Source organism: Ricinus communis, chromosome 1 (genome assembly GCF_019578655.1).
Source record: "Ricinus communis isolate WT05 ecotype wild-type chromosome 1, ASM1957865v1, whole genome shotgun sequence".
Lineage (NCBI taxonomy): Eukaryota > Viridiplantae > Streptophyta > Magnoliopsida > Malpighiales > Euphorbiaceae > Ricinus > Ricinus communis.
This window is the reverse complement of record NC_063256.1, coordinates 8,950,628-8,964,792: the sequence shown is the minus strand read 5'-3', so window position 1 is coordinate 8,964,792 and position 14,165 is coordinate 8,950,628. Positions and strand designations below refer to the sequence as shown.

At 29.8% G+C, this 14,165-nt stretch overlaps 1 protein-coding gene across 1 annotated transcript; it reads right to left on the bottom strand.

The window, feature by feature from the left end:
• Window positions 1-12,222: 12,222 nt before the first annotated feature.
• On the bottom strand, window positions 12,223-13,616 carry LOC8265908 (short-chain dehydrogenase reductase 3b). The gene is made up of 2 exons (XM_048370607.1): window positions 13,375-13,616; window positions 12,223-13,238 (listed from the first exon to the last, which is right to left on the bottom strand). The coding sequence occupies exons 1-2, from the start codon at window positions 13,386-13,388 to the stop codon at window positions 12,476-12,478; spliced, it is 777 nt and encodes a 258-aa protein (XP_048226564.1). The 5' UTR covers window positions 13,389-13,616; the 3' UTR covers window positions 12,223-12,475.
• Between the last annotated feature and the right edge of the window lie 549 nt (window positions 13,617-14,165).

The following is a 14,165-nucleotide window of genomic DNA, read 5'->3' as shown; positions in this document are numbered from 1 at the left end:
TATATTTATAAATTTGATTTTATGTCATTCTAATAAGTCAATATGTGAACAATGCAGTGTAAGAGGCACGATCTTTCTATAATAGATTTACATGGTAAATTTAGCTATTAATATCTTTGTATTCCTCTTATACAATGAAAATGCAAATTTAAAAATGTTAATTTTCTCTTTGGAGGAATCACATTACTAAGCTTATCTTAAGAGAATATTATAAACAAATTAGTCTCAGTTTAGTTTGTACTATCAATAAAGTCTTTTTATTTTAGTTTAATTACAAAAGAATACTTGACCTTTGGTATTTTTTTTTAAATTTAATAATGTATTTTTAATTGTAACAATGTCATGTGTGACCTTACCAATTTTTTCAAAGCGATACATAAATGAGATTTCCGGTGAAGTTTATTCCATATGGCTACCAGAGTTCTGGTAAAGTAAACACGTAGAAATGGTGTGTTTTAAAGTCAAATCAGAAACGGTGCGTTTTTGACATCTTAAATTGAAGATCCTTGTTTTCAAATTTATTGTGCATCATATGCCCCCAAATACCCTAATTCCTAAATTTATTTGCAAAACCCTAACTAGGGCTGAGCACAGATCGGTACAATTCGGTTATCTATAAATCACCAGTACCATACCAAATCTCGGTTATTTTAAAATTGAAGGTACCAATACCGTACCAAACATAAAAAGATCCAATACCATATTGCACCAATTTTACGGTTAAATACAGTTCGGTTCGATGCTATTTTCGGTTCTAAAAGATTTAAAAAACACAACTTTAATCTCATCTTTAATCAAATACATTTAGAGAAAATATAATTACCAACTTAAAAAAAGTAGTATGAAAATATGAATTAGAATTGTAATCACATTCTTGAACAACCTATTTTTCAATTTAGTCACTTAATATTCAAATACAAACCATTAAAATAAATGTTACTGCTAGCATAAAAATATTTTGCAGATGGCAATCATTAAAATAAATAAATTTACAAACTTTATGCAGCACTAAAATACATGTTCAATATTAGCAAAGGAATATTATTACCTTCCTTCAAAATTAGCACTCCACATTTAATCTTAGCGTAATGGACTCACCAATCTCAGGATTTTGAAAAATTTCTACAATAAAAGTAAAAAATTACGTCAATAAAACTTAACAGCATCAACAATAAACAAACATATGTAAGAAGTATAGCAATGTTACTGGACTCTATGCTTTCAATATCCTCTATTGATTCTTCTAGTTGGATAAGTTTATTTGAACTTTTAAGCCAATCTTGACAACAAATGAGGACCTCCGCTGTTGTAGGAAGTAAAGAATTTCTATATTGATCTAGAGTTCGTCCTCCAGTACTAAATGCAGATTCAGAGGCTATTGTTGAAGCTTGGATAGCCAATACATCGCGTGCAACCTTGGACAAGATAAGATACCTTACTGAATTCACCTTCCATCATGCTAAGTTATCAAAATCAATGGTAAATTTTTTGCAAATTCTTTGAAGTACCTATCTAACTCAGATATTTTAGACAAATTCTGCTCTTTCTCTAAAAAGAACTCATTAATCTCTTCTTCTATTTCCGTATTACTTGGTCCACTATCATATGCAGATTTCTCTGAGCTCCCTACAACCTCACCCATATATAATTGATCCTCAATTATCTTGTATTCATCCACCATCAACTCTAAAGCTGTTTTCACCATTTTTTTCAATTTTTTTGCTTAATCTTCACCATAATAAATGGTATACTTAGCTTTAAAGTACTTTAATTTGCACCTAGCTTTCAAGTACTTTAAATATAGTATTATAGTATGTATACTAGATTACTAGTATCAGTATACTATGTGACATATTAATATATATAACTTATATTTTTATAGAGTATAAAGTATGTTATAATATTATAGTTATTTTTAATATGTATTATTTTTTCTCGATAATAATTGCTAGAATTATATAAATGATAAATATAAAATAATTTTTTTATAGAGTATAAAGTATTTTATAATATTATAGTTGTTTTTAATATGTATTATTTATATAATATAAATAATTATTAATAAATATATGTAAAAGATTCGGTACTACGATTTGGTCTGGATCAGTACAAGACGGATCGGTTCTGGTACAGTTATGGTACGGGTTTTACTAAAGAACCAGTACCATACTGTAATAGTAAAAAAATTCGGATGGGTTCAATTCGGTTATAAAAACTTTCGGTTATTTCGGTTATGGTATTTTTCGGTACGGTTATTCGGTTTGGGTGGGAATCATCGAGATCTATGCTCAGCCCTAACCCTAACCCTAGTTGTTCTTATTCTCGTACTTCATATGCCCCAAAATTCACATTTGTCTGCTAGTTTGAAGCTAATGGTGTTATATTAGGTTGATTGAAAAATTCATTTTTTGTTCTGGTCCTGTAATGCTTCAATTGCGAGCTCGATCAGTATTCGATGGCTTCACCCTGACATAACAATGGCTTCCTTATACGACAGAGATGATGAATCATTTGAAAGCTGAAATGGACACATTAGAAGAGGTAATGAAAGTGAAAATGGTAATGGAGTCAACGATGGTTAAAGTATGTAGCTGTGAAGAAAAGAATGAATTGTTTGAGTTACTGTAGAAAAATGTTGATGACTGCAGAAAGCTTAATTCTGAGAAGAAAATGCTACAAGAGAGCGTCCTGATGTGGTTTGAGAAAGTTTTGTATTTTACTACTCATGATTGTGGTTATTGGTATTAGCATTGTAATACCTATGAGTTTAGCTTAACTGTTAGATAAATGTTTGTATTGTAATTTGAACAAAAATGTTGAATAAATGACAATGTTAATTTATGATTATTGAGCATTTTTACATAGGCCATATAACTTGAAGTTGGATGCCTTGCACATATATGATACTAATATAAATCATAAATGGAGAATACAAGTATTTAAGAAGAGTATTTTATGATGAAAATAAAAGCATTATCTTCCTTCAAAACATTCTGTTCATAGGTGTGAAAACAAAGGCAATATTTACCTACAAAAAAAATAGTATAAAGACTGCTATAAAGAAAGGCACAAGTCTGTAAACAAGATAACATATACAATATTTCCCTAAAAAAGGAAATGTCCTGCTCTACATTTAATCACAATTGCAATAACCAATCAAATTGCTTGACTCTTTTAGGTGCCAACATGTGCAGCACATTTCCTACCATTTTTAGCTCCTCTACCACGACCTCTACCCCTCCTCTTCCACCTCTATTGTTTATTGAACATGCAATTGTTGGTTTGGCATAAGAGGGAACTAATTTGTCCTTACTTGCTGCTGCCTTTGCTGATGCTGCCTTAGCTGCTGCCTTTGTACTAGAAATGAATTTCACTCTCATTGATTCATGCATCTAGAAACCAAACACAATTGTTCCATTAGACTAGGCATAAAATAATAAGCAAAAAGTAGATATTATATTACCCTCAAATACATGTTGCCAGAGTCTTCAAAGATTCTTACTCCATAACCTTGGTTAATCTGTTTGTACAACCGTAGTAAATACAAATTGGGCTTCCCACTATTCAAATATAAACCAAATACAAGTGTTCAAATAACTTACTAATGCAGTTTCTTTTTTCCTGCTTTGAGACCCATTTTTAGTTATTAAGCCAGATTGAGGTCCACTTGGAGGTATGCCAGCAAATTGACTTGGTCCAGATTGAGGTCCACTTGAAGGTGTGCCAACAAATTGACTTGGTCCACTTGAGCTAGGGACATCAGATTGAGTTGTTGGGGAAGTTGCAGTAGATCCAAGTCGAGAAGTTGCTTTTCGTGGCCTGCCATGCTTGATTGGCAGTTTAGGAGGCCTTTTGAAAGATGGATCATTTTTCATCTTACAACTCCTCTTGTTGTGTCCAACTCCTCCACAAACTGCACAAGTCATTTGAATTCCTTGTCTGGACAACTTATTAGGATTCTTTGGATATTCAGTGATATCTCTCTTCCTGTTCTTCTTGGGTCTGCCAGACATTTTCTTAAATTTGGGTGCCTTGATTAGAAGCCCATCAGCTTGTGGCCACATTTTTCTGCCATTCAGTGGCTCAAGAGCATTTTTACAGGTTTCAATATAAGTTTCTACAGTATAGTACTTGTCCACAAAGGTTGCACTATCTTGGTTCATCCATGAATGCTAGAACATGCATGGATACAAGGAAAACCTGTTATCTGCCATGCTCTACAAGTACAAGTATGCATATTTATATCAACCACAAACTGATCCTCTTCTATGTTCACTTGGAACTTGCCACCAATAGCAGGTTTGCAAGTATATAATCTGCTATTATACTTGATTTCTTCAAGCTTAGTTCTTATTCTAAGTATGATGGAGTCAGTTAAACCACTAGCATGCATCAACTTACTGTGCATTCTCTCCATTATTGCACATCTAATCCTTTCTAGTATGTCTATAATGGTCATACTCCTAAATTTCATAATGTAGCCATTGCAGGTCTCGCTGACATTGTTATCAATCATATCACATTTAGGAAGCTCACAGATAAATGACTTACAAAATTTGGATGGATCCCTCTGTAAAAAATTGTTATAGGCAGCTTCATTCTCTACTTTAATTTGATCAATGGCTTCCTTATAAGCAGCTTCATAAGCACTTCTAACTGCACTCCAAACATGTTTTTTTAAGATATGCCCCTTAAACTCCTTTTTCCAATTACAATAAACATGCCTAGCACAATTCCTATGTTCAGCAAAAGGTGCTAGGTTCTTTATAGCATTAGTAAGATCTTGTGCAATAAAGCAAATATAACTATTTCAGTAAATACAAATATAAACTAAACAACAATTAAAACAGTCAAGAAAAATCACATTTTGTTGGTCTAACATAAAGGTCCAGCCTAAACCATCTGTAATTTGCAGCTCCTATAAAATAATGGTAAAAAACCAAGTCCAAAATTACTCATTTTCACATTCAACTACAACCCAAAAGATGGGAAACATTTGATTGTTCCCATCTTTAGCAGCTGCATATGATAATGCCCCTGCTAAAAAAGTTTTTAAAAAACACCCATCAAATCCAATAATGGACCTGTAACACTTCAAAAACCCTTTCCTCAAGGAACTAAAGCCTATAAAGAACCCTTTAAAAGTGCAGTCTTCATCAATGAGGAAATCAAATATGCCTTCGTTATCCACCCTTAGCAATTCAGCTTTATAGCTTCTTAACTTAGCATGATGTTCCTGTACAGACCCTCTTAGCATATTTATTGCTTTCCATTTTGCCCTATAACACTTTGTTCTTGACACTTGAACACATAACTTATCAAGTAAGTCATCCTCCAAGTCCTTCACACTCCAATTGGCATTTCTTCTGAATCTATATATATATATTCCTTAGCTATCCATTCAGAGGTAGCTTGCCTATTTTTCATCTTCCTAGGGCACCTATGCTCACCAACATATGTCTTAATAGCAAAGGTATGCTCTCTTTTAATCATGCTTCCCTACAGTCTCCATGGACATCCTTGTCACATCTCATTTGAAGTTGGTACTTGCTGCTTCTCATCACCTGCACATTGTGATCATTAATAATTGTCCACTTACAAACTGCAGCTTTGCACTGATGTGCATCTTCAAATCGCATTCCAAGAACTAGCTGTAAATACTTATGATCACATCTGGGATCATATATAACTTTTTTTCTCCTATTTCTTGAACCCTTTTCAATGTCATCCTCATCAATATTGTCTGAATTCACATCTCCATCAAAGTCTTCATATTCACTTACAAAGCCAGATGCTTCATGTCCAGCATTTTCTACCCCAGTAGTGCCATCAGTAGATGATCTTTTGAACTACAAATAGTGTTTCCATGTAATCTGTCAGCAAGCTCATCTACAGGCATATAATTCTTATACTTTGCTATACTTTTCCTTACTTCCACATACTCATCATCATCTGACAGTTCATTATTATTTAGTCCATCAACTATGTCACTCTCATCAACTGGTAAGTATTCATGATCCTCTTTTGATTATACTTGTTGCTGCAATTGCTCATTATGTTCAACACTGACATTAAACACAGTTTCATCTAAATTGTCACTCTCATTCTCAGTTTCATCTAAATTATCTACACCTTCTGGATTTTTACTAATACAGCTAACACCACCATCTTTTCCATAAATAGATTGACTTGTGCCACCAGGCAATGCTACTTGTCCTTTCTCTCATTCGATATAGACTTGTAATATACCATTGGCATCATCTATGTACTTAACCATATCCATTAAACTTTTATCATCCACCATTTCCCTTAACCCATCATTCAAACTCAATCCTGGAATCTTATAAGAAATGTTTGCCCCATAATACCCTAGTTTTTCTGCTTCATCAAGTATGTCCAGAAATCCTATCCTATCTGGGTCTAATCCATGTTTAGGCATAATATCTTCACCTACATAAACCATATTCCCACAAACAGATGCAAAGCGCCCACTATAGTTTATATATACAGAAAACATGTCAGACATTCTGTTGAAAGAGTACATGAATGTTAATATTTCAACAAGACAAACAAAATCATTACATGAATAAGACCCTACAGACAATGACAAACTCAAATAAATTAATACCAAAATCACAATACTCTAAAATGACAAACTCAAAAGTGCAGTAATAAAAAAATGATTAATGCCCTACCCCACACATATTGCACTCATCTCGTTAATGTAAAAGCTTCTTAGAAAAACCATTAACAATATAATAACTTACTTGTCCTTTTCCAGTGGTCAGTACTTCAAGGGACCACAATGTATGATTTTCTTTAATGTCTTTGTTGCTTCAAGGGACCATAATGTGTTTGATTCTTCAAAGCACTACAATGTCTTCGCTTCTTCAAACAAATGGATTTGGTAACAAATAATTTTCTCTTTCTCTTTCACTCTCTTTTACTTTCACTCTTTTCAAAGAAATGGTTTCAGTAACAAATAACGGCTATTTCAATTTTTGAGATTTAGGATTTTCTTACACCATATACGCCATCATTTTTTTTTTTATTTATGATTATAGCAGCAAAAAATGCACCGTTTCTCCACTCCAGAATGCACCATTTTTGATTTGGCTTTAAAATACATCGTTTCTACATATTTAATTTACCAAAGCTCCGATAGCCACGTGGAATAAATTTCACCGAAAATTTTATTTATGTATCGATTTGAAAAAATTGATAAGGTCGCGCATGACATTGTTAAAATTAAAAACACGTAATTAAATTAAAAAAACGTCAAAAATCGAATATTCTTTTGCAATTAAGCCTTTTATTTTCTCATAAAAGAACTAACATATTATATTCTCATAAAGAACTAACATATTCATATATTTTTCTCTTTTTGATTCCTATTTTATCATCTGTTTTTATTGTCATAATTCTTTTTAAAAGACTTTTCTTTTTATATTGATCAAGTTTACAATTTCATTATTTTACTTAAATGAAATTAGTTATATAAGTTGCATAATATCATATCAAATAAAATATGATCGCATATGGCGTGGGCGCCAAACTAGTTTGATAATTATTCTAATCCTAAAGGCATCTAATAAATTATTTATGGTTAAATAATAATAAATCCTTAAGATATTAATTATAGATATTAGTTTTAATATATATAAGTAATATATTAATTAATAAATTAATAGAATTTTCTAATTTTATACAATATGAATTGTTATTATATAAATTAAATTTTATATGTATATAAATAATTTTCAAATAAAAGTTTAATTAAATTTATAAATTAAAATTATTAATAATCAAAACAATAGTAACTCTGGCAGACTATTAGTTTATTAGAAATTGATAATTAATAATCTTTTTATCAAAAAAATTCACCGAACAAAAGAAAAACACTTCAACAAAATACAAAACATTGAAAACCAATTTCGCTTTCCCACACAAGGGGCAAATTTTTGGCATTTTTAGTCTCAAAATGCCCTTCACTTCTTTCTCTCTCTCTTTTTTTTTTTTGTCTATTTTCTTATAATAAATGTTTTATATATTTAGATTTAAATTTATTAGTAGTGAGCTGGTTTCTGATGTAACTATAATGGCCTTCTCAAACGAGCCTATTTATCTAATTTATTTCTTTAGATAGCTGGACAAAGCTCTTTACATTTTAAAGTATAACAAAATATATTGTAGTTACATGTTTTTTTTATTTAAAGATATATGGTTCCTGTGTATTTTTTAAGAGTATTATAAAATTATTAAAAAATATTATTTTTATTGTATAGTTTTAAAAAAAATATTATTTTTTTTTAAATTTTAAAAATATAGTGTTATTATTTGAAATTTTTAAAAAAATATGTCATGCTTTATGATATTGATCGTTTATGTTTATTTCTAAATTGCTATGTTAAGTTACAAATTGGATTTATAAATATTGTTAAATAAAATTCTATTTAATAATTAGATTCCATCTCTTTATCTATTATATTAAATTTAAAGCTAAACTTCTCTGTTGTCCTAAGTTTGATGCTTGATATTAACTTCAAAAAAAAAAAAAAAAAACTTTGTCATGGACAAATCTTTGATTAAATTGGGCAAGAATAATAATTAAGAAAGGAATATTAATGTAATAGGTGAAGATTCATTTTTTTTTTATTTCATTAGGGAAATGAGACTGCAGCAACAAATTGGTAAGTCTCGGTGAGTTGAGCCTTTCTTGCCTGTTTGGGAAGGTCAAAAATTCCAGGCGATGGAAGAGAAGCGAGGTCATAGGGTAGGCCTATATAGTTATATATATATATAAGATTAGAAGCATTGACAACCATAGCCCAGATGTTTCTTTCCGTGCAATTAATTGCTGCAACTGCAATCACATAGCGGGGCCTTCTTTTTCTCTTTTATTATTATTAGGTACTATTTGTCATCAATTTTTATTTATTTATTTATTCCAAAGGAATATATTTTTTTATTACAAGAGATAAAAAAAAGAAATTAGGAGAATTATATTTTAGAATGAAAATCTGTATCCGTCCATCCATCTGGTTTGCACATTGTATTCAATATATAAATAGCTTAATACAATATACTACCAATAGTTGAGGAAAAAAATAATAATAAAATACATTATAAAAAATTATTTATTTATTAATTAGAGATATTAGACCGTTATACATTACTGAAGCTATAGTTAAGAATTGACCTTGATCAATTTGCAAAATCATCTTGAAATTTAAGACTCCACTTTCAAAGTGGTGGCCCTTCACAACACCTATTAACTAATTAAAAATTAATAGACCCAATTCATACGTGACACGTTAAATTTTATGAGAAGCCATTTGGTGGCTTGAAATTTTTATTTAGTTGATATATCCGTCACAACTAATTCTTTTAGAATCCTAAATCTTCATACTTTTTTGTTCATCTATTTTGATTGACATATATTTATATGTGAGTGATTATGTAATGCACAGACTATGTTTGATGAAATTTTTTAAAAAAATACTGTAATTTGAAAAATGGATATATTCAAAATAATAGCAAAATTTTATAATTATTATAAAAAAATAAGTATAGATTTATTGAGAATGAAAAGTAAAGTTTAAATTTTGAAATTTATAATTTTAAAAAGTATAGTTTTGCTTTTTTAATTTATTTTTTAGTATTCTTTTAACACTTGTACAAGTTAATTTTATATTAGAACACTTGTTTTATATGGGGATGGCAGTCGGGCGGGTATTTTTCAGTATCCGACCCGACCAAATCCTATTAGGATAAACTTGAATAGTAATAAATGAGTTTGGGGCAGATTTGAGATCTAAATTTACCGTCTGTGTCCAGTTTGATTCGGATTTGACCATGCGGATATCCATTATCTGGATCCGATTATGTAAACGGATACGAATACAAATTACTCGAACCCAAACTCACTACCTATTTATTTAAACGAGTATCTTATAGGGTACTCGCAGGTACCCTACCCTATTAGATCCATTAAGAATTCTTTTATTATTTTATTTCTCGTAAGTATAGAATCTTATATTTTTTATAAAAATCAAAGTCATTCTATCATTAAGTCATTTAATTTTATTTTTTTTTGTAAAAAAGACATACATATATATACAAACATATACATATACATATATATGTATATATATATATATATATACACATATATATATGTGTCTATTTATAAATGTGGTAGATAAACACTTTGAATATGGAGTTGGAAGATATACAAGTTGTAATAAATATTGCATTTTATTTAATTTTTATTATTTATAATATTTTTTAAATTTTATTGAATTTATATTTGGTTTCTATTAGAATATTTAGATTTGATTAGTTTATATTTTGTAATTTTTTATTTTTATTAATTTAAATTATTGTAAACGGGTTCAGTAAATATGTATCCATTTAATTACCCGAGTATTCATATAAACAGGTTTTTAGCGGGTACGATATTCGCTATCCATTTAAATATTAATAAAATTTATTTAATAGCCATTTAATTTAAACGGATTTTAATCGGGTTTAGATAGTATAATAATATTCCTATTAGGATTTAGGAAGGGTTCAGGTAACAACAACCTCTTAAACGGATTTGGGATGGGTTCAGGTAAGCATAGTTTAAACGGGTTCGGATTCGGATTGTATTAAACGGATAAGTACTCTATCCGTTGCCATCCCTAGTTTAACACGCATTCCCAATAACATCAAAATGGAATTTATATGGTCCAAAAGAAATAATTCATGTTATAAAGACTAAATAAAAATTCAAGTGGTTAAGTAATAATTCTCATAAAATTTAAGGGAGCCACATATATATTTAATCTTGAATCTTTATATTATACTAATTTATTTCTACTTGTTTTTATTTATGTGGATACACATATATAAAAGTGAGCAAAATATAATTTATATGGTAAAAAAGAATAGTTAAAGTTGATAAAAAATTTAAAAATCATGTCACTATTTTTAGAAAATTTCGAGTATGTATTCCGCCAAAATTAATACTTCAATTGAAATGGACTAATTATACCAATTAATAGGTGTGCTTACAATTTCTAATCAACTTGAGCTCAAAAGTAAATATAGCACCAATAAAAACTTAAATTTATCTCCTTCATAAATTTGATAGAAAATCTTCAAAAGGATAGCAATCCAATGATTATTGGAATTATTTTTAACAACCGTAATTTTATTGTGTTTTAATATAACTAAATTTTCTTTTACTCACATGCATCGTATGAAAATATTAATTATTTATTTTATTATTATTTAAAAATATGATAATATATATATATCTATATATATATATATATATATATATATATATATATATATATATAATTAACCGTATAACTATATATATTCTTTTATTTTATTATTAATTTCATTTTAGTTTGTTATTATAATTATTTGCTTATTACATTAATATTAGATTAAATATATAGAATTAGTATTAGAAATGTAATTAATATATTATTTTTAGTATTATAAATTATTGTATAATAAAAAATTTATCTATTAGTTATTATAATATTAGAATATAATTTTTTAAGATTAGATACATTATTAATTTAAAGTTTTTATATAGTTGGCTTTTAGAATTAAACTTATAATACATAAATTACATTATATAATATTAAATTAAATTAAAAATTAAATCAACCTAATTAATTAATAAATTAATAAGATTTTCTTAATAAATTTATTCATCATTCCTTCATTCACACTTTTATATATATTATGAAAGAAGAGACCATAAATATAAAAACCAAATCCATGTATTAGAGACATTATACGCATATACTCAAATAAATGAAATAACAAGTACAGAGTATCTTTAACAGTATTTTTTTATAATAAAAGTAATTTAAAAAATTGGTTATTTCAAAAGATATTATTCCTATAATAAAAGGTATTCTAAAAAACCCCTTTGAAGACAAAATATCTTAAACAATATTCTAGAAATGAATAGTAATTTTTTTTATTTAAATGTGATTGACACTCTACATTGTGTTCTTTATTCACTTTTTTTTTTTTATATATAAATATTTAATTATTTTAGTTTATTTTTTTTGTTTTGTTTCTATAACCTTTACCAAAAAAAGTTAAAAATACTAATTAATAAAATACATGAAGATTTATTAAACTTGAAATGAAAAATAAAGTTTAAAGAGAAACTAATCTTTTACTTTATGTATAAAAAAATAAAAAATGTATTAAAACTTTTTATTTTATAAAATAACACTTTTTTGTTATGAACTATAAAATCACCTCTGTAAGATAAAGATCTAACAAAAATAGGCCGGCAAAAGAAAGAAGAAAAGGAAAAAGTTATGGATAGCAACCCAGAATACAAGGGAATTGCACATGGCAGGTGCTGATAACAAGGTTTGACTTGAAAACAGAACATTATATAATAATCATTTAATTCAATTTACTCCCCACGATCAAATAAGCCTCTGATTAATCAACCAGCTTTAACCACCGTATATCCTCCATCAATAACCAAGTTATGTCCACTGATATAAGCCGATTCATCAGAAGCCAAAAACAAAGCTGTCTCTGCTACATTCTTCGCCTTCAACGCAATTCCTTTCAGGTTTCCCAAATTGGAACAATTAGCTTCGACTTCACTTGGTTTCATATTGTACGCATTACAAGTAAGCGGCGTCGCAACTCCAAATGGAGATATGCAGTTCACTCTAATCCCATAATTTCCTAGCTCACAGCAAGCTGTTCTTACCAAACCAAGAATAGCATGCTTTGATACAGTGTAGGCATGCGGTCCAGTTCCACCAACAGAAGATGCTACGCTTGCAGTGCATATAATAGATCCACGAATGTTCTTCGCCACCATTGCCCGGGCAGCGTGTTTGATTGTAGCCGCGACCCCACGTACGTTTGTAGCCATGGTGTTGTCAAAACCTGAAAGGTCGAGTTCCAGGATTCCTGTCAGGGGACCTAGAATTCCGGCGTTACTGAAAAGGACATCAAGCTTCCCGTATTTTTCGACAGCGTAGTTCACTGTTTCTTCTACTTGCTTCTCGTCTCTTACATCGCAGTGGCGATAAGTAGCTTTGTCTGTACCCACTGATTCCACCACTTCTTGACCTAAGTCGTCTTGAACATCAGCTGCTATTACAAAGGCTCCATTTTCGACGAATAATCTCACTGCTTGTTCTCCTATACCGCTTGCTGCACCAGTTATCAGTGCAACCTTACCCCCCAACCTAAAACATCAAACTCACATAAAAATTACAAGTAATAATTCAGATCCGAAACTGGGATCTCTAGTTATGATTAAATTTACAGGAATTAAAAATCTAATTAGCAAAAGGGTTAAAGAAAGATGGAGGAAGCTCTTACCTTGGCTTAGACATTGGTGAAAGAACGTCGCTTGTTTTGCTCTTGACAGAGTAGCAGTCTTTGCTCGAACTTCTAAAATAAAGGCCTTGGATCTGCTGTCATATATGCTTCTCCGCCCCCATCAATATTTTAAGCATTTCCTTTTGTTGTGCGGCTTTTTTCTAAAATGCAAAGCTCGAGACAATCACTAGGCGTTTAAACCAACGGTTTTTATTATTTCTTCCTGTTTGATTTAAATCCTTGGCCTTTACAGTAATATTTTTGACGAAGTCAATTAATTCTCAAAAGTTACATATCAATCTCTTGCATTATATATGAACTGGACCAACTGTTATTTCTCTGCATATTTATTTCTGACTGGACGGATTCAGTACTTGCATAATTACGCAATTCGGAATTCTCTTTATCTTAATGCAAATTGGGTTTCGGTTAATTTAATGTAAGCCACATGGTCAAATCAGTATGCCTATTCACTGAACTAAGACAAGAATTTGGGAGATTTCCACAATTAAAAAAAGAAAAGGAAAACCTTACATCCAATATGTTTTGCTACAAAAGCAAACTCTAAGTAAAATCAGAGGACAGAGGGCAGTTGAGTGATTTGCATGATGCCAAAATCGCAAGAGAAATCCAAAAAAAGAACAAAAGAAATTGGGTCCAGGTACAGAATCAACTCGGTAGGTTCATGGTTATCACTATTTTCCTGGTATAGAAACATAAGAAATCCAAACAAAAACATAATTTACTATCTCTTCCCCTTTTGATCCTTCTAATTTCATGGGTACAAGAGA